This window comes from Crocodylus porosus, unplaced genomic scaffold, assembly GCF_001723895.1.
Source record: "Crocodylus porosus isolate Cpor-Errol unplaced genomic scaffold, CroPor_comp1, whole genome shotgun sequence".
In the NCBI taxonomy this organism is placed as follows: Eukaryota; Metazoa; Chordata; order Crocodylia; family Crocodylidae; genus Crocodylus; species Crocodylus porosus.
In genome coordinates this window covers 11,585,083-11,607,021 of record NW_017728907.1, presented here as the reverse complement: position 1 = coordinate 11,607,021, position 21,939 = coordinate 11,585,083, and the positions used below count along the sequence as shown (strand labels likewise).

The 21,939-nt window shown below is 44.5% G+C and overlaps 1 protein-coding gene across 4 annotated transcripts in view; it reads left to right on the top strand.

Moving 5' to 3' along the window:
• The window catches only part of MTA1 (metastasis associated 1), a 122,720-nt gene that overhangs the window by 24,746 nt on the left and 76,035 nt on the right, over positions 1–21,939 (top strand). For all 4 annotated transcript variants that reach the window (XM_019530736.1, XM_019530734.1, XM_019530737.1 and 1 more), the window contains exons 2-3: positions 3,192–3,259; positions 9,559–9,652. In XM_019530736.1, the coding sequence (XP_019386281.1) occupies positions 3,192–3,259; positions 9,559–9,652 (162 nt within the window). The remainder of the gene's footprint in view (positions 1–3,191; positions 3,260–9,558; positions 9,653–21,939) is intronic.

Here is a 21,939-nt window from a genome sequence, read left to right as displayed (position 1 = left end):
ATTTGTTAGATCCCAGCTGCATGACTGCTAGGGTGTAGGGGTCTTCAAGGAGTGCTGTGGGAAATGTGTCATCATAGACTTTTCCTTATGCCCTCCTGATGCCACGTTGCTTGGGGGAGCGGGGGTGTCCTTTCAGCTTCTGGACCCATAGGGAGCCTGACTTCAGGGAGCTGCTTCCCAGTGCTTGAACATTTTAAAGGTAGGCTAGGCTGCACAAATATGCCATTCCCCAGGCAGGGGGCACCTGTATCTTGGATTTGAGGGTTGCTCGCTACCTGGTCTCTCAGACCCATGAGATTGGGCAAGGGGCAGCCCTCAGATCCAGGATATAGCCACCCTGTGCCTGAGAACTGGGTAGGGAGTACTCCCTGTATAGGTCAAAGTGCTGGCACCTGGGAGCCTATGATGTGAAGCAGTGCTCCGGCTCCCGGGTGCTTGAGAGCCACATGTTTCAATTAAAGCATGATAGAAACAGGAAACACTAAATCTGGCGCATCTTTGGTTGCTTTGCCATTTTGTTGCATGATAAACTGCTTGCACATGTGGCATGTTACTGTTTATTTTATGATTAGCAAATTATTTGTGCAATAAATGCAACATCTGTTAGAGGTCTTAGTTACATTGGTTCATGCTCAGTTACTTAATGAAATGCAGTGGTTTAACTGATACCAGAGCACCTTACTCTCTCTTAGTTATTGTGTGAGGTCCAGTTGACAGTTCAGTATTTCCCACTGTACTTCTACCTATCCCATGTCAAGTGGGATGTTCATTTGATCAGTTTCATTGCTTCTGTTAAACAAGCGAACCTCTGCATGCCACATATAATGTCCTGAAAAGGTTTTGCAAGTGTGGACATGAATGTCAATACTGTAGAGAGTTGGTAGGGAATGTATTGGGATGAGGGTTAAGTTCAGAGTAAGAAGAGAACATCTATTCCTGCTCTTATTGATTTTATTCTTTCCACACTATGTTAGAGGGCCTGAACTGCTGGTGCAGAAATCAGTCTTTAACATCCTCAGAATTACACCAGAGAGATAGAGAACCTCTATGCTGCTTCCTTCTCTTTGATCGGGAGGGGAATCCCTAGTGCCGGAGACCAGTTGTATGAGCATTTCATTTGAGCACCAATGTTATTAGAACTGAAAGCGCTCCCTTTTTACTTGTGAGAGTGCTACTGTGAATGAGCAAACACAATGCTAGAAAGTCTTGACAGCATACTCAATGCTAAAGAAGACATGATTCCTGTCTTAGGTGTGATGGAGCTTCACAAAATAAGTACAGATGAAACAGCACCTCCCTTTGGGGAATCCTGTCTTGCATTTACCAGAAGCAAGAGAGCTAGGGAATTGTAGAGAGTAATCTGGCTGCTGCAGGAGTCCCCTGGTCAGTTTTATGTACATCTCTTAGACTGACAGATTGATAGACAGCAAGTCATATTTAAAAAATAAAAAGTGGTTGGGGTGTCAGGGTGAGGAAACAGGCTCAACTTAGTTCCCAAGAAGAGAGTATATGCAGCATAATCCTGTAGGGAGCAGTCTGGCCTCTGCAGAATACCGTGACCAAGGGAAAAGACATGCTTGATATGATGAACTTGGGCTAAGCAATCTTATTCTGAAGAAATAAAACTCAGGCTTTAAAGAAGACATACAAATGTTATGCACCACAGAAAACCTTCCAGCCACAAGCTGGAGAGAGAGCTTTCTGGCTTATAAACAGAGTGCTTAATTGCAGGGTGTAGCTAAACTTAACAAGTGGATGTAAAAAAAAAAAAAAATTTATTCTGCCATCATATATTGCTTGTCATCTTGTATGGTCAGTTCTTCAGGATACTTCCTGCTTTGCTGTTTCTGAATGTCCAGTGCCTTGCAGTATGTGCTAGTGGGCCTAGTGATCAATCTTTTTGGCCCTGCAGACCAGATGAGTGGCCCCCAGGGGGTCAGACGGTATGCTGGATCAGGCCATGGTGCACTACCCTCTCCCAATCCCAGAGCACAGGACAGGGCATTAGGGACCCAGCACCACTCCCTGTGCTCTGGGATTGGTCCCTGAGAATCTGGCTCTGCCACGTCCTATTTCCCCACACTGGGATTGGGCCTTGATGCCCACTACTGCCTTTGCCTGGCCCTGCATGCTGGGATCAGGTACTCCATCCACTGCTCCCCCACTGCCAAATTTATGGACCCGTGGGGAGCCCCACAGGCCAGATTTGGCCTGTGGGCCAGGGATTGACCACCCTGTATTTGTGGCTAAGACATTGGACTTGGATTAGGAACCCTGGGTCCTTTTCCTGGCTCTTGACACTAGCTTTCTAGATGACTTTGCTCTTAGCCTTAGTTTCCCCATATATAAAATGGGAAAAATGATCCTTATTAATAAATAACTCTGCTCTTGTAAATCTGCTGTTTACAAGTGCTTTTCATAGGAGGCATCTTGCTGCTTGTGGGGGGTTTTCCCCTTCCTGCAGGGGTTCAATAATATGAAATATGATCAATAATATATGTGCTGACCGCACACTTCCTGACGTGGGGTATAGTTTGTGAGGTTTACAGAAGAAAGGTTTTCCTTTCAAATCCCTCTCAAAAAGGCATTTTGAGCTAAAGTGGGAGTTTCAGGCCAAGGTTCAGCAGATGTGAAAGTGATAGTAGATGAGGATAAAAGAAGGAAAACAGACTTTGGAGCAAGGCAGGGGAAGTGAGAGAAGTTGGTGTACAAAGTTGTAGTCTTAAAAGGTAAGAATAAGAAGCTAGAACTTGATATGGAAGGAGGAGTTGGCTAGTAAAGGGACTCAAAGATAGAAATGATAATCCTGGTCAGAGGGTGAAGAGGATCATCTTAAACATTGCTTGCTGAATGTGTAGGCTGGCAAGTGAACTTGTTTAACTTACCCCACCCTCCCCAGCATGGAGGATTTTTTGGGGGTTTTTTTACTTCCTTCAGATTTACATATGCCACTTTTTGCATGTAATATTAAAATAATTTAGCCTGGATTATCATTACGCATACCTTCAGTTACTATTTGGGATCTGGAGGGGATACTTGGTATGTGGGGTAAGATGCATTGGTACAATGTCACTGAATGTGTAAGTGTTTGTGGGGGGGGTTGTTTTCTTTGTTTTTGTTTTTAAGGAAGAAAGGTACTGCTGCTATTTTTACACACGCCTAAATCTTGTTTTTCTACATCTATTTTTCAGATTATGTCTACTTTGAAAATTCTTCAAGTAATCCATATTTGATACGAAGAATAGAAGAACTCAATAAGGTAATGTAGTGCACATTAACAGCCTTCTCATCCCCCCACCCTTGCCAGTTTTGTTTAAAGTCTTTTAGGCGCTAGGAGGTTAAAAATATATTTACTGTTGTAATTCCTGATTATGGTTTAGATCAGTGGTTTTCAACCTTTTTAGACTCGAGCCACCCCTTGAATGAAAAATAACAGAGCGTTGGGATTTTTTGTTGCACAGAACTCAAAAAGACCCCAAATGTAAATTTCTATTTGAAATCTCTGGGTTTATCTTGTGAATCATATTTGTAAACTTAGCAATGTTAATATTGTATGGCATCCCATGGCACCCTTGAAAGGATCTCAGAGCACCGTAGGTAGGGTGCCATGACACCCTGCTTCAAAATCACTGATCTTGATTATTTGGGAACAGCCACTTGTTTATGAAGTGCCTATCGTGCACTGTTCAGAAAGAACAGTGTACCAGCTAGAGGGTATTTTGATGGTGATTTGTAATCTCTCATCTTGGTCTGATGGACAGAATTTATTCTGCACTTCTTACAATCTTTGTGCTGTGATAGTTTGATCTGAAGATGAAATATCAATTGTCCTGGATGGAGAATGGAAGGGGTTGTAATTGGAACTGTCTAAGGAACCTTTTTTTCATGAGCAGGGATCCATCGGGGGGGGTGGGGGGCACTGGGAATGCATCAGGGGGAACTTCCCCCCCCCACCCTGATTTCTGCGATGACAGCAGGGTACAGGGCTGCAGCCAGCACCTGGCAGCAGCAGGAGAAGGGCTGGGACAGGGGGAGGAGAGGGGTGGCAGGGTGGTTGGCACTGCTAGTGCTGCTGTGCTGTCACACCTTGCTGCAGCCCCGTGCTGCCTGCTGTTGCCTGTGCAAAGCAGTGTGGGGCCTGGCCCCTGTGCTGCCTGCCATGCTTGTCAGGGCACTGATGCTCTGGGATGAGGTGGGGGGGCTGGTGGGGACTCCAAGGAGGTACAATGGGTGCTAGAGTTGCTGCTGCTAGGCAACTTTGCATTGCTCCCTGCACTGCATGGTGCCATATGGGCTTCAGCCTACTGTCACAGTGGCTCCTGCCAGCTGTGTTATACCACCTGCACTGCCCTGCAGCCCCTGGCAGGTACCAACAGCCTGTGCAGAGGGGGGAGCTGCGATGCTGACTGTAGGGGCTGTGATGCTATCCTTTGCCTGCCCCAAACCATCCTGGACTTCCCCTGGCCCTGCCCCCAGCTCCACTGGCAACGCGTTAGGGGGTGGGGGGGCACTTGCCCCCCATAGATTTCTGCGCTAACAGTGGGGTGTGCAGGGTTGCAGCCTGGCTGGAGCCAGCACCTGGGAGCAGCAGCTGAGAGGGCTGGGGAGGTGCCTGGGGCTGGGTATCTGCGGCTCCCTCAGGCATGGGGGTGTCCATGCAGTTGCCATGAGGGGAGCCTGGGCTGAGGGTGGGTGTGGGACAACAGGGACCCCAGCCTCTTTCCCCCCTGCACAGCTCCTAGCTGTGGGATGGGCATGGGGTGGAGGGCCAGGGCTTCGGGACCTTCCCTGCACCACTAGGGCTGAGGACTGAGCTCTGGTGAGTCTGAACTGGCTCTGCACCACTGGGGAGCACCTCAATGGCACAGGTTTGGTCTGGGCCATCAGGGACCAAGCTCTGGCAAGTTCGGACCAGCTCTGCTCCGTTGGGGTAGAGGCCAAGCTCCAAAAAGACCACCCACCTTTTTCTCCCCACCCACCCCTGGCTTGGAGCAGCTAGGGTACCCTCCAGCAGGGCAGGGATGGCTGGGGGCTGTGGATCAGTAATGAGGGGCATCCCCAGATTGCTTCTTCCTCTTCCACCCCTGCCCAAGCTGAGGCAGGGCCCTGCCTCTGGGGTGCCATGATGCCCTCTGCCATCCTCCCCTCCTGCACCTTGGTGCCCTGGGTGGTTGCCCTCACTGCCTACACCTAAAGCTGGTTCTGCCTGCAGGTAATGCTGGCAGGGCTGGGGGGTACAGGTCACATTGGTAAGGCTGTGGCTTGGGAGTGAGAGTCACCAGCATATCAGGAGTGCTCAGCACCATAAGGCAGCAGGGGGACAAGCACAGCTGGACCCACATCTTGGAGAGCAAAGGGAGTAGGGAGCTCTGATTTTTCCATGATTTAAAAAAACACTATAAAATTAAATACCAAAATATATATTCTTGGACTTCCAGAAGGCCTTTGACACAGTGTCCCACCCAATTCTGGTGGGCAAGCTGAGGGACTGCGGCATTGACGAATGCACAGTCACATGGGTGGCAAACTGGCTCCGGGGTGCACCCAGAGGGTGGTGGTGGATGGGTCGATGTCGACCTGGGAGCATGTGGGCTGCGGAGTCCCCCAGGGCTCGGTCCTGGGGCCGGTGCTGTTCAATATCTTCATTAGTGACCTGGACGAGGGTGTGGAGAGCACCCTGTTCAAGTTTGCTGATGACACCAAGCTGTGGGGTAAAGTGAATACACCGGCAGGCAGGGACCGCATCCAGGCAGACCTGGATAGGTTAGAGAAGTGGGCGGATCTGAACAGGATGCAGTTCAACAAGGACAAGTGCGGGGTGCTGCACCTAGGGAGAGGGAACCAGCATCATGGTTATAGGTTAGGGGCTGCCCCTCTCGGCAGCACAGAGGCAGAGAGGGATCTTGGAGTTAGGATTGACTCCAGGATGAATGTGAGTCGCCAATGTGACGAAGCAATAGGCAGAGCCAACCGCGCCCTGTCACGCATCAACAGGGGCAGCTCCAGAGAGTTCTTGCTCCCCCTCTGTGGGGCACTGGTCAGGCTGCAGCTGGAGTACTGTGTCCAGTTCTGGGTGCCACACTTCAATAAGGACATGGAGAACCTGGAGAGGGTCCAGAGGAGGGCCACTCGTGTAGTTGAGGGCCTCCGTGGCAAGCCCTATGAGGAGAGGCTGAGGGACCTGAATCTCTTCAGTCTCCACAAGAGGAGACTGAGGGGGGATCTTGTGGTTGCCTACAGCCTTATCAGGGGCCAGCAGCAGGGACTCGGGGAAGGTCTGTTCACCAGGGCCCCCCTTGGAGTCACTAGGAACAATGGCCACAAGCTGAGGGAGGATAGGTTTAGGTTAGATATTAGGAAGAACTGCTTCACGGTAAGGGTGGCCAGAGCCTGGAATAGGCTTCCCAGAGAGGTGGTGCTCTCACCTTCCCTGGAGATCTTCAAGAGGAGACTGGACAGGTACCTGGCTGGGGTCTTATGACCCCTGCCACCCCCAGTGCTCCTTCCTGCCCATGACAGGGAGTCGGACTAGATGATCTGTCTAGGTCTCTTTCGACTCATTGATTCTATATAGGTATTTGGAATGTATTTTGTTACAGTGATTGTTATAGCAGTAGTAGGCTTCCAAATTGCTTTAAAATTGTAAATATCTCAATAGAACATTTTGTTTAGCTGATACCTATATATATAGTGGCATGTCATTTTAATTGCCGAAAAACATGTATTTGGGGGTTTTTAATCAGATAATTTTGGATTTTTTTAACGGACAAAACCATGATCTCTGCTTATGAGGAAAAATTAGAAAGAAGCCTCAATCCGCTAAACAGTTAGTGTTGGTCCTCTCCAGCAATAGTTTTCACCGCTCTGCTCCCCACAGATGATACAGTAGTGATCTCCTCAGTATATAGCAAATGTGGTAAATTAGAGAGAGTCTTGTTTATTTTTGCATCATTATCAAACATTTGGAGCTTTTGCTCCAGAAAGGGCAGAGAATTATTTTTTAAAGGTCTAGGTAGAAATCCTATACCCTGTCAAAGAGAGATGTATTTTCTTCATGTGAATGAATGGCGCTGGGCTTCAGAAATTTGATGGATCAGAATTTGTATGATTTAAATAGCTCCAGTTCATCAACTGTGGGACTTGGACCCATTGGCAGTTTCCTGGGAAACATCTCTTCCTTTTCCAAGCTTTTAAAAGCAGTCAGTTTCTTATCCAGAATCCAGAAATCTGTCATCTTGTGTCTAGGATTTTGAGCCTTCAAAATGTCAGGTTTGGGACTATTCTGAAAATGTCAGAGGTTCTTTTAAAGCCTTAACAAACCATGTAACAGGGGTTGGTAACCTTGTACTAATGTGGGCCACAGCTTGCAACCCAGCTGGGACAGCAGGCCACCTTTCCCCTCTGGCTACTTCAGCAGTGATGAGCAGAGGTTGTACTGAAGAAAATCAGCCCCCCACACAGGCTGGAGAAGCTAGTTGGAGTGGCCAGAGGCAATTGGTGCACCATTATCAAAACATCAGCTGGATCAAACTGATGGGAATTGGCATGCCCTTAGTTAAATTCGGACAGGATTAGACCTGCAGCAGGCCAGTTTCTTCACTGGCTGGATCTGGGTCACAGGCCGTAGCTTGCGGACACCTGCTAGAAAACTACATGGGGAAATGGAAACATTGTGCTGGTGTGTGTATGTGCTGCTTGTTTCCTCCCTCCCTCCAGCTTAAATTTTAGTATTGCATTCCTTGCTGCAGTGTGTGGTGCTGGCTGGAGCTGTGTGCTGTCGAGTGGCAGTGTCTGCACCAGGCACGAGCGCCCCTGCCTGCTGCATGCCGTGATGGGCGTGTGGGGTTGTCTCCATACCCCCTCCCAGCACCCTCCTGACTTTCCTTCAAAACCAACACCCTGTCCACCCAAGCACTACGCTGCCACCACCCCTCTAGGTGTGGGCTTCGCACTGCTACCAGCCCCAAGCTCTATGCTCCTACCTAGCTGCAGCTCCCCTGCCCTTCCCCCCACCACTTTCCTACCTGGTGCACAGAGTGAGTTGCAGCAGCAGCCCTGCCCAGAAGCTGTGTGTTGGCCAGACTGGGCTCTTCTGCCTGTAATGGGGGGGGTGAGGTGCAATAGGGTGTGTTGGCAGGGTGTGTGTATGCGTGGGCAACTTGCTTCCACTCTTGTGGTTGAAAGGGCTGGGCGGGATACAGCTAGTTGGTGGGTGCCAGGGGCCAGCTGAAAGCATCTGGCAGGCCAGATCTGGCCCACAGGCTGTACTTTGCCAGCCACTAGGGTAGATATTAGGAAAAACTTTCTCACAAGGAGCATAGTAAAGTACTGGAACAGGTTACCCAAAGAGGTGGTGGATTCCACATCCTTAGAGGCTGTTAAGACCTGGCTAGACAAAGCCCTTGGGTAGGAAGATCTGGTTGCTGATGATCCTGTTTTGAGCAAAGGGTTGGACTAGATGACCTCCCAAGATCCCTTCCAAGCCTAATTTTCTAAGATTCTATGATTAATTTTTCTATGGGAAGTTTTGAATACTGTAAAATCAGCTATCAAGAAGGAAGATTTAAGAGCAATATGTAACTGCCAGTGCAGGGGTGGTTTCCTTGCCTACCGAAATGGTTTCCATGAGAATTTTGCAGGAAGAGTGGAATTGCACAAAAAGAGCTAAATTTTGTTCCCCTTGTATTTAGTGAACAGCACTTAAATCTAAAAATTAATCTCAGTAGCATTGATAGGAATGTATGAAGTAAGACTACTTTATTGGAGAAAGGATAGAAAATATGATCTAATATAACTTTCCTCTCATTTCTAGGGCAGGTCAACAGGCCAAGGGTTGGCAACTTTCACGAAGAGTAGGCTACTACTTGTAACTCAGCTGCCACTGCAAGCTGCCAGTCCCCTCTGCAGTGCCCTAGCCCTCCCTGCTGTGGGCTGAGGGCTGGTCTTGCACTCCTCTACAGCAGCCCCTGCTTGCCATTGCCAACAAGTGCTGTTGATTTTTTTCTTTTTTTTCTTCCTGTCACCAGTGACTGGAAAGCTTTGAATTTGGCAGTAATGCAAAATGAAAGCTGCAGTAGCAGAGTCAGAGAACAGCCTTTGGCACAGAGCAGGGAGGGCTGGATTGGCTGCCTGTTGGACTCTTTGTAGGCTGCAGGTTGCCAGAGTTGGCACTAAGTGAAATCTTTGGTTAATGGATTAGGTTAATACGTAAGGATAATACATGCCCTTGACACCTTTATTGTATCCCAGTTTGATTTCTCAGAGGTTTTTGATTTACTTTCTTTGTACTATCCAGAATGGATTTTGGGTAAAGACAAGAAACAGCGTTGGATCAGTGATCTATTCTTGTATGATTTTTTCGGTCTTGGAAAATTCCCTTGGATTATCTGATAATGACTTCTAATTTTCTGTATAAATGCATTGTTTTCATAGCAGTTCACACATTTAGCAGAGTATTTATAGTCAGACTACCATACATTTCAAAGGGGTCAAATTTAGTGGTTTGAGACCCAGGTTTTTATTAGTGCTCAAAAACAGTTTTTCTGTTTATCTTAACAGACTGCCAATGGAAACGTGGAAGCAAAAGTGGTGTGTTTCTATAGAAGACGGGACATATCAAGTACCCTTATTGTACTGGCAGACAAACATGCAAGTAAGCTTTTTTTCAATAAGTATTTTTTTTAACCATTTATTGATTCAAATTTCTAAGTTTGGATAGAATATTTGTGCTGTCTGTGGTGAGGCTGGATGTACTTTGAAACTACAAAATGATTTAAAATGACCTTTTACAGGGGTAACTTTCCTACTATGATGTGGGATTAACTCTGAAAGAATCTGAGGCAAAATTATGTTAATGCAAGTATAGGGTGCCCATAGATTAGGTTGGGGTTGCCATTTGCTCAGTTCAAGCAGATTATTATTGGCTCCATAACAGTGGCAAAGCATAGAAATAACGCCCTTAAGCTGGCTACCCTGCCTGTCATTTTGCCTGTCATTTATTATAATTTAGGTATACAAAACCAAATTATGCTAGTATATATGTGTTTATATGTCCAGACCCTGTGTCTAGTTACTTGATCACAGTTTCTCGTATTTTTGTCATGATGATATATTATAGTCCTTTGTTTATACTGGTGTTTCCTGAAGAGCGTATGATACACATTTTCTCTATCATGGAGAGCAGAACTTTATTTTAAAAAGAAAAATGTTAGAAGGTGCAGTATCAAATACAACAGTGGGCTGTTGCTGCTTCTAGTATTGTATGTAATTGTATATTTCAGAGATGTTCATGAATGTTTATCTTTTTATTACAAAAAAAAGTAAATAAGACCTAGTTAAACTACAGCTCAAGTATAAGGAGCAATTGGAAGAAGCTTTTTTTTATAGGAACTTCAGCTAAATTGCAGATCTTGAAAGAGCTTGTGTTATATTGCTGTCAGTTGCATTCAACTGTTTCTGTCTTTCAAATATGCTATTATTATTTTATGCCATCAGATACTTAGCATGTCAGAATTTGTGAGCATTTTCATATATTTTCAGTGAGAGCTTGGCATTTGTGCATATGCTGGTACCAGTCAAATCAGCAGAGCACAAATTCTCTTCGTTTGCTAGAAAAAGTACATCAAATATTTGAAATTCCTTAAGACAGTTTAAGTTTAGTGGGAAAAATACAAATTAGATATCCGCCTGCATAAGTTGCGATCAAACAGACATCGCAGAGAATGTTCATGAGTCGTAAAGCTCTTGACTTGTGAATTTTCTGATATACTAGTGATTGGCTGCATTGTTAGGGCAATTAAAGTAGATGATCTATGGTACAATGAGATGCCGTAAGTGGCGCATCTATCTCCAAAGGAGGAAAAGTAACTTATTATTTAGATTTTATATCCAGTCTTATCCAGAAGATTCAGGCTGGCTTACTAGAAAAGGTAACAGCCCGCAAGATAGGAAACAACAATAACAACCCCAAAGTATTGACAAAATTGATTTAATATGCATAATGTAAAAGGAAGAAAACGTAATTATTTGAGATCATTATTAACTGGTAGATTATAAAATCAATTAAGCAAGTGTAAATATATAAGAATAAGATAATATTTAATAATGTAAGTTCATGATAGTTCAGCAAAAAAAAAATGTGTAGGTAAAGGGTATTGTGGTTTAGGCCCATATAATTTAAGACTTTTTTATTGTTCTGCACTCTAAGATGGGAAAAGATGCAGAACTTCAGTATAGCATACCCTGATTTGAGAATGTAATTGTACAATTTCACTATTTCTTTTTAGTATCTGTATTACAGAATCTGACCTGTATAGCTGTACAATAGATTTTTGCTCTTTTTGCTATTCATTGACTAGATGCATTTATAGAGGTGTAATTTTATCCTTGTGAGTTGCATGTTGCTTTGCATTGCAATTTTCAGCACTGCCATTGAAAGGGCCTGGCAAAATTAGACCTGTATGTGCTCTGTGCCTTCAAAATAGTTAGTTAGCTTTATATTTATTGTCTGTAATATGGTTTCAATGGAGTGAAACTTGTGCATTATGCTAGTATAACCACATCGTGGTACACATTGTCATATGGCACCAAGATGAGCTTTGGCTGTTTTGTATATTGTTTTTGGTTGCAAAAGAGTGAGCTTTTTTTAACTGTCTTCACTGCCATAATGGTTGTGTTGCTCAGGAATGCTAAAGCTTAATAGATGCTTCCTTGCAAATGGGCAAAGTGAATATGTTGATACTTTTTTTTATGTCTCAATTCAATAAGTCAATAAATGAAGCAGGTAAAAATAGTTCAAAGGTATACTCTCTCTGAAGATGATGAGAAGTCTTGCATTTAACCAGCATAGCCATTTTTTGAAACTTCAAGGACAGACTTCTTTTGTTTCTTTGTGTTATGAAATGAAGCATTTTGATACAAATAGAAATGAGTGCTTTACTTTCTTAGTTATTTGAACAACTATCTAGAAAATCCCACCATATAGAGCAGTCCTATTAATGGAAACATCACAGAAACTGCAACTATCTGTTGTCAGTTTATATTTTTCTGTTAACTAGAATCTTTCTGTATTTGGTGCAAGTACAAATTAATTCCCAGAAAATGTCCTCTACTTAATTCAGACAGACTCTCTAACAAATCCCTGTTGGGTTGAATTGAGTGGCTTCAATTGCCCTTTTATGAAAAAGTAAAATTATACTTTTGGATAGCACTCAATGCTTCTAAACATTAATTGAGAATTTAAATATGCTGTTAGAAAATACTGTAATCTGCATGTTATAATGAAATTAAGTTTTGTAGGAAATTAGGATTCTGAGAGACTTGCCACTATCACTGGTTTTGAGTTCACTGCATAATGATCCCTTTTTATAAAGTGTCCTGCTGCCTCATTTTGATGCATTTGCAGTAGATGTACATATCTGCATCACTGATCTTTTAACTGCCTTTGTTCAACTGATTAATGAAGCTGTGTGACTGCAGATATTTCTGGACTCAAAATACAAGGCTTCATAAGTGTAAGTCTACGATGGATGCCTTTATTTTAGACTTTGAGAGAACCAAATAATGGGTAAATGTATCAGGCATTTGAATCTGATGTTTTTTCAGTACTGCTATATATTTCACTAAAAATTGGTGTTTGACAATAGATGGAGGGAGAGAAAAATATTATATGACATACACGCCAGTTAATATGAAGTAAAAAAGGGGAAACACAAAATTTTGCCTTATTTTATCAGCTTAATCCATTAGACAGTAGACAGTTTTGCACCTGATCTATGCAGTGTGACTTGTGTTTTGATTTTTGAACTCCCAATTTTTGCCATCTGATAAAAAGCTTATTTGGGGCAGTCTATAGACCCTTTGTCAGCTGTCCATGGCTAACTAAAAAGTGTATGCTAGTCTCAAGACTCCTTGGTCACTTCACAAAGTACTTCGTGGAATAGCCTCACCTGGGTCTGAAATACATCCACCTCAGAAGTAGAAACAGATTATTGTTCAGCAGCCCTACAGCAAGATCACACAATAGTATAAGACAGGCAAAGAATAAACATCCAAATAAAAGTGCAGGAAGACCATGGGAATTGGAACGCACATTTTATTTTATGCAATTTATTGAGACCAGCATAGTAAAGAGTAGAATCTATGACTGATAAACTGTTGATGGCAAAACCACTTAAAGTAGTGAACTGTTTCCAGTCAAAAGATTCTTTCCCTAACCATTGTCAATTTGTTACCCACTGGTAACTTTGGTCAAAGACCCAGCGCTCTTATTTATTTATGCTAGCCCATGGAAAAACAGGAGATGTGCTTGGTTAATTGCAGTGCATGAGTTAGCTTGAGTAGCTTTGGACAGTTTTGCTATTTGCTTTCAGCAGCTGCTGTTTGTGTCAGGCCTGCAAGTCAGCTTATTTTTAGAAGTGCTGAAAATTCTAAAAATGAGCATCTTGCAGTAAAATAATGTCACTATCAGGCCAACATGAAGGTGCCTCATCTGCTTGTCTAATGAATAGTTGGTATTGTCGGTTTTATACCCCTTGCCAGGTAGAACTCCGTCTGAGTGTGTCTTGGGTCAAAGGTCTTGGTTGGTTTATCTTTCCCTTCATCCAAACATTGGACATGTCCAGTTCATTTTTTCAGATCAATCTAAATTGAGAACTTGTCATCGCAAGAAAGCCTTGAAATAGCCTAAGAATTTTAAGTGACGGCAGGCAGTGTGTGCATCTTCTAGAGTTAAACTGGAAACGACCATGTTGTATTAGATCAGTACTCCATCTACTCCACTTTGATAATATCTAATACCAGCTGCTGAAGAGGAAGGGCAAAAAACAAACAAAACTGGTGTGTGTTTTCTCACTAGGATAAGATACAATTGTTTACCTGCAACACCTGGGGCTGTTAGGTTACAATTGTTTACCTGCAACACCTGGGGCTGTTAGGTTTATTATAGACTTCATACTTAGAAATAAGGTTAAAACCTACTAAACCATCTAGCTTTTGAAAATGTAATATTATGCAGTATATCTTCTAAGATTTAAAAGTCTCATTTTAACACTACCTAGAGATGGAAGTTTTGTGATTTCATTTAGGAGGCTATTTCACAAGTTAATAGCATTGTCTTTTAAGTGCGTGTTCCTGATGCTTAATCTTAATGTTCTCTTACTTTATTTTCTTATTAATTGTAATAAGTCACAAGTTTATCTCCCTTTTTCATCCTTGTTAGACTAAGTGTATTCTAATGTTGTTGGTTTTTTGTTTTTTTAAATAAATCCAACCCTGTCATCTTGAATTTATTTATTTTTTTTAAATATTTTTGGAACTTTTTCCTAATTGCCAAAAGTAGTATAGTACCTGGGTTATAGAGAGAGGATTATCACTTCCAGTCTTTCTTATTTTATTTTTATTTTTTAAATAGGCAGCCCAACATTGCATTGATCCCTATCACGTTCTTGTAGTGTCTAGTGCTCTTGTGCTGAACAGGTATTGATGTTTAATTTACCACCCACCAATGCTGGGTCTTTCATAATTATAATTTCCACTTCTTCAATTGAGTACCTGCATTTTTTTTAAATTAATTTTCCCTGTATGAATTAACGTTCACTTTTTCAAATTGATTCTCATTTTTTTGCATCCAAATGTTCCATCTGTCTGAATCTTTCTAACTTCATTAGTGTTCACATTTTTTCTAGCGTAGTATCATCCACAGACTTTGTTTGTGTGTTACTAATGATTTGGTCTTCATATCCTTAACAAAGATGTTAAATATCAGTGGACCTAACTCATTCCCTGCACCGCTCTCTCTGGACACTTCCCCAAATTTGATGTATTACACGTTGATCTCTGTGAAGAGTTTTTGCGTTGTATTCTGTCTATGCATATTCCTAGGCAAACCAAGAAATTAATTTTAAAATAAAATTTACGTGGTAGTGTATCAAATGCTTTGTTAAAGACCAAATATATTGCATCTGTTGTGCTCCCTAGTTACTTGCTTTGTAATTTGGTAATAAAAGCGGTCAAGTTTGTCTGGCAAGATTAATTCTTTAAAAGGCTGTAGTGCCTGTTCTTCATGGATCATCATTCACTGCGAAGTCAATTCAGTCCGCTTGCAGAAAGCCCAAGCAATCAAGATGTATGAGGGTAAAATGTACATGTACCTCCCAATCTGTGGCCAATGTCAGCTCTGTTATGATTCTTAGTCTGAAATTGAGACCTTTCCTAAGTGCCTGAGATGGTAGAAGTGTCTTTTTATAGCCACAAACCTGCAGGCCAAACCTACAGAGCTGTAGTGTGGCCTTGGGGGCGGGGCCTTATTTTCTTAAAAAACAAACCTAAGGTTTTCATTAATCAGGTTTTATGCTTTTCAGTATTGGAGCATATCTTGAGCAGGGAGGCAAGGATATTTGCACACAGCTTTTTTTTTTATTCTCCATAATGTTCCTACCCACTTGTCCTCAAAAGCTTTAACAATTTTTTTTGTGTTCAGGGTTTTTCTTTCTTTCTTTTTTGTTGCCTTATGTAATGTCTTAGAAATTGTGTGGCATTGTGCCTTTTTATTTTGAAAACCTGTACACAGCAGGGCTAACACAGAAGGAAATGTGCTTTACAGCCTCCTTGTTTTGTTACAAAAATGAAGCAAGCAAATGAAACGCTCGTTGGATGATATTCTTGATTAAAGGTGAAGAAAATTGCAGTCTTTGAGATGAGACTTGTTTTGCTGGTGGGTGGCTTTGTTTTGTGTGCATGTGTGGTGGATGTAGTTGACATGTAGCAATTGAGGCATATACATTATTTTTAATGTGAATTTTTAAAACACATGAAAGGTATTGAGAGAAACTTTGCATGACATCTCTTCTGCTTTAAATGGTGCCTTATTAGTATTACAGTAAAGGGCTTTTGGAAATTAGAGTTGATTTCTTGCTTTCAGAGCACACTCAAATGTAAGCATGGAGGTCTCTTCCCAAGTTGTTTTTTTTAATTATAATTTTATAACCACTAGTTTTCAAACCAGCTATCCTATGACTTGCTTGTGAGTTACTGCTGGTATATTTATTGTAGGTTAGCAGCCGTGTGATTAATTTTCAACTAAAGCAGAATCCACTTCAGTAAATAAATTACAAAACCATGAAACTGTCACAAATGTAAATTCTGTGTTCCAGTTGCTAGGAAAGTATTAAAATGTAAATGCATGCTGCTATGTGTTTAATAGCTTATGTAGTGTAATAAGTATTATATGTCCCATTCCTAGTTTAATTATGCTGCTGCTTTTCTCCTTCCTTATTGGGCCAGTTCACTTAAAGGGTGTATAACCTATTGGGTCTTGTGTCGGCATAGTAAAACAAAGCATCTGTTTGTATTTTATTCTGAACCTGAGAAGAACATTCAATTTCTCTTCTTTTCTTTGGCAGAATATCCTGTTTAAAACCAGTGCAGTTTAACACTTTGCAAAAGAAAACTATTCCCTTTGCATTTGCTTTGATTAGGGATAACTTTGAAGGTTATAAATGATTAAGCTTTAAGGGTATGATGGATATGATGTGTGTTTCTGTGTTAATCACATCTGTGCCTGTAAATTTTGTGGTGGGTGGAGGAGTGTTTCTTGGCTACGAGTATTGGATTAAGCTGCAAGCATAAGTCTGCTCTTTAAGAGTAGCAATGAAAAAGAATGAGTGTTTGTTATTATTCATATGCAAGGCTTTAAAGTTCAGTCTGTTGTGATCCAAAAAATCTTTCCATGCTCTTTGGCAAATATGGTAGCTAACTTGCATTCTCTATGAGGGAAAAAAATCTATTTTTACAGCCCCTTGCCCTGTGACAAAGGCAGCAAAGTGGGCTAAGTTCTAGACTGCAGTTCCAGTGGGGAGCGCTTTGCAGGGATAAGTGTGGGCAGGGTTTACTGTAAATGTAAATTAGAGGTGTACTGATGCATTGATCCATATTGTATCGGCACCAGTGAAAAGAAAATTAATAGTATTGGCAATTTGGCTTTTTTGGCTGATGTGGCTAATAATGTCACTGATAAATTCTGGGTGCATGTGTGCAGCCACACCACGCACATGGCCAGGAATGCAACCTGGTAGCTTGGAGAGCGGTGTCCAGCCAGTAAGTCTATGGGGGAGAAGGGGTATGTGTGTGTGGGGGGGCAGATGGAAGCCCCCACGGTGAGGGAGAGCGTGGGGCAGGGGCAGGCACTGCCCTGCTGGGGCTGGGCAGTGGGGGATGGAGAGGTGGGAAGGGGAGCAGTTCCTGCCACTGCATGCACCCCAGGGGAGCCACGGGGGGCATGTGCCCCCCAAATCTGTGTGCAAGGTGAAGGTAACCTGCCTGCCGCATGCTTGGGGCTGGGGACTGTGCCGGGCTCTTCCTGGTGGTGGGGGCTGGGCCAGTGCTTTGCTCAGGGTGGGAGGGGAGGTATGGTGAATTTTGGGGTGGCTGTAGCCCACCCTGTAACCCCCGTTCCCAGCACTGCTGCTGCCCACCCCGAGTGCAGCCCTTGCCCATAGGAGCTTTGTCCGATGCCCTACTCCACCCTGGCTGGGCAGTGCCTGCCCCATTCCCTCCCTCACCATGGGGGCCTCAGTCTGTCCCCCCCAATGCCCCTTCCTTCCCCTGCGCCCATTGTCCCCCACAGACTTACTGGCCGTATGCTGCTCTCCAAGCTGCCAGGTTGCATATCGGCAATCAGATCGGCATTGCCTGATATGGCTTGTTAATAATCGGTGATTGGTATTGGCTCAAAGATCTTTATTGGTGCATTCCGATTGTAAATGGTTCCCTAAGTAGGACATCTATATGCCCTTTTCACCCCAGGGACAGATGGCAGTCTGGGCCTGGTAGCAGGGCCCAGACACTGTCCCCTTGATTGGTTCCTCATGACTAAATGTTTTACTGTATTGGGTGACTGTTGTCCTAGGCTGGCCATTGGTCTTGTTTTATACTGGACCATTCTATTTTTAAACTCCTTGTCCCCTGTCCATTCCTAAATGAGGACCAGACTGCAAAAAGTCCTGTTTTCTCAGTTCATTGGTGAAAGCGAATGTCAGTCATTTGTCCTTGTCATTCTGTTGGTTGTGCCTAGAAGTATGGTGGTGTGTAACCCAGGAGTAAGAGGGTTCTGAGCCAGCTGGGGAAGGAGGGAGGGTGGTGGAAGATCCCAGAGGCTGGTTCCTCTGCACCTGCAAGGAGCTGTGGCTGCAGTGCATGTGCAGGCACAGCGAGAGTCAAGGCACTGTTGCACGTCTGAGCTCCCTGACCCTGGGCTGCGTGTGTGCGGGTGGGCCTGGGTCCCAGGTGCTGCTGAGCTGCCAGGGCTGGGCAGTTGGTCTGCACACACACCCCGCTGCACTGCCTCAGCACAAAGTAACGGCTTTGAGAGTAGATGGGTGAAGCACTGCATTTGTATCTGCTGCAATGTCTGTTGGACTGAGAGGAGGCTCTTGTCACTATCTTCACACCCACAGAGCAGCCCAGTGAGACCCTGGGGTGTCCTGCTGCATGGGGAGGAGGAGCTTTGGGCACCAGGGCCTCTGGGCTCCTGGGTGGCTGAGTCAGCTCAGTAAGCCATTATTTCTCCTCTGGGGCAGGCAATCCTGTCTGTCTCCTGAGGAAAGAAGAGAAGGTCCTGCCAGGCAGCTGGCTGCACTGCCGCAGGTATCCAACACCCACTGACTCCACTCAGCCCAACTCTGACCAGAATGCGGCCAGGGCAGATGACCGGGTGCCCAGTGTGTGTGCTGAATGCTGATGGGGGGTGGGGGGGAGGTCCCTGTGCAGTGTGTGTTCCTGGCTCCCAAGCATGGAGCTGGGCTGGAGTGAGACCGGATCCCAGTGTGTGCATGGGGGAGGGGGAGGGGTGGGGGGAGGAGCCTAGCCTCACCTGCTGTGCCACGTTCTCGCAAGGCTGGTCTGTCTGCAGAGAAGGGCAGAGTCACAGGATATGTGAAACCACGGTGCAAGGGGAGCAAGGTGAGGCTCTCTGCCAGCTGGACTGTGGAGGCTCACAGTTTTGCTGCTGATCTTAGCACTGCTCTCCCTCATTTCACAGCGTGTTATGGGTTCACTGGCATAGGGTTCCTGGATGGAACAGCAGTCTTTTGTGGTGGCTCTGCCACTTGCTGCTGATTGGCTATGGGTGCCAGTGGCCCCACCCTTCACCACTGATTGGCTGAGGGGACTGGGGGTCCTACCCCTCGCCCAGGGGATGTCTTGTATTCTGGGAATCCATCAGTGGCCACCCTGTATTGTCCCCAGGTTACGACTCTAATTTTGTAATTGTTTGGGTACAAGAGTGGCTGGCTGAGCCTGAGGAGAGTGAGTGGAGCTCTGAGGGGGCGGGCAGAGAGAAGGTCCCACAGCGGGCAGAGTAAAGTCCAAGTGAGGACTGGGGGAACTGGAATGGCACAATAAAATCTGTTTTGAAGCAGTGTCTGCTGTACTGCTTGAGACATCAGCACTCTGATAATCCTCTTCTTTTAAAGAAGCAAACACCCTCCCTCCTTCTCAGAAGCTGACCAGAAAAGGAGCTCCCAGAAGTGGGGGTGCTACAGATCTCCAGCGAAGCCAGGGACCAAGAAGAGCCAAGATCTCAAAAGCCAGAGCTTGTCCCCTGTGAAGCCACACTAGGGCTGGATGCGGGGGGCTCTTAAGAGAAGGAGACCAAATAAAACTGCTTTTTGGGGGAACCCCAAAGAAGAGCTTTCCCTTTCCCCTCTGAAAGGGGCAGGTTGATGTGTATATTTTTTGGTGACATCCCCTTTCCTCAGGAGAATCATAGACTGGAAGGGACCTGCAAGATCATCAAGTCCAGTTTCTTGCCATAGGCACGAGGTTATTGGGCTCAAACAAGCTCAACAAGGTGCGTATCCATCCTCCTCTTGAGCACCTCTCAGGATGGTGACTGTACTACCTCTGCTGGGAGTGTTCCAGATTCTAGTTACCCTTATGGAAAATAAGTTTTTCTTTACGTCTAGCCTAAACTTTCCCTCTTTTTTTTAGCTTGTGCCCATTGGTCTTCATCCTCCTAAGGGGTACCTTCCTGAAGAGTTGCTCCCCTAGATCTTGGTGCTTACCCTTGACATACTTGTAGGTAGCTATCAAGTTGCCTCTCAGTCTCCTCTTACTCAGACTGAACAGGCCCAGTACCCAGAGTCTCTCCTCATAGGGCCTATCTGCCAGACCCTTAATCATACAGGTGGCCCTTTTCTCTACCGTCTCAAGCTTATCCACATCCTTCCTAAAGTGGACACAGTACTCCAGCTGTGGCCTCACCAATGCTGAATAGAGAGGGAGGAGCACCTCCCTGGATCTATCAGCAACACATCGGCTGATGCACGCCAGAGTGCTTTGTGTCCTGCTGGTAACCTCATTGAACTGTTGGCTCATGTTCATTTTCTGGTTGATTGTGACCCCCAGATCCCATTCAGATGCTGTGCCAGCCAGTATACCACCACCCATCATGTAGTTACAGTGATGCATCTTCCCACCCAGATGCAGAACCCAGCACTTTTATCTTTTAAACCTCATCTGATTCTGTTCAGCCCATAGAACCAGTCTGTCAAGTTTAATTCTGGATCCTTACCTTATCCTCTGATGTGCTTGCATTTCCCACAGCTTGGTATAATCTGCAAACTTATCACTGAGCTTTCCACCCCCTCATCCAAGTCATTAATCAGTGTGTAAAAGAGCATGAGTCCAAGCACTGATCCCTGGGGAACACCACTGGAGATGATCCTCCAGGTTGAGGCCATCCCATCGATTACAACTCTGTGGGATTAGCCTCTAAGCCAGTTGTCCATCTGCCTCACTGTAGACTAGTCTAGGCCAGTACCCTCCAATTTAACTGACAGAATCTCATGGGAAACAGAATCAAAGGGTTTACTGAAGTCTAAGTAAATGATATCAACCTCATGTCCCTTGTCCAGCTGGTTAGGTACCTGGTCATAAAAGGACACTAGGTTTATCAGGCATGATCTGCCCTCAACAAAAGTTTTGCTGGTTGCTTCTTAATACCCCACCAGTTATGAGCTTGTAACTGATGGTATCCTTAACAATTTTTTTCAAACGTTTTCCCCAGGACCAAAGTCATACTATTCGAAGGGTCATCCCTCTTCCCTTCCTTAAAAATAAGTACCATGTTGGCCCTCTTCCAGTCATCTGGAACCACTCCCAAGTTCCAGGACTCTTTTGAACAGCTTCACCAGAGGCCTGCTATAAGCTCAGCCAGTTCTTTCAGGACTCTCGGATGCAGGTCATCTGGCCCAGCAGATGTGAAAATGTCCAGGTGTTCTAAGAGTACCCTCACTTGTTTGGGACTCGTTTCATATGGTCTGTTGTCTTCCCCATATTATTCCCTGGGAACAGCTCCCATTGGATTTCAGGAATACCGATGTGAAGTATGTATTTAGGGGTTCTGCATTTTCTTGGGAATCAACTGTGGCCTGCCCTTCCATATTAAGGGTCCCACAGTGGAGCTTAATTTTTTTTTTCCCTTTGCTCCTTATGTATCTATTGAAGGACTTTTTGTTGTCCTTTATTTTAGTTGCCAGCTTGATCTCCATGCCTGCCTTAGCTTTCTGTGTCTCATCTGCAGACTCTGATTATATAAGTGTACTCCTCTAGTTGCTGAACAATTTTTCCTTTGATTATGTGCTTCTTTTTTTCTTTTTCAATAGTTACCTAATATCCCTTTTAGCCAAGTGGGTCTGTTGGCTCCTTTCCTGCTTTTTGACTGTGTGAGAATGGTCTCTTTTTGATCGGTAAGAATTGCCCCTTTGAAGAAGCAACACCGTTTCTAAACTCCCAAGTTGTCCAGTTGCTGGTCGCAGAGGGCCTCTCTGACTAGACTCCTGAGTTTGCCAAAGTCTGCCCTTCTGAAGTCCAGGACTTCAGTTCTACTGACTGAATTCCCAGCCTTTCAGTGGATGGTGAACCTAACTGGATCGTGATCAT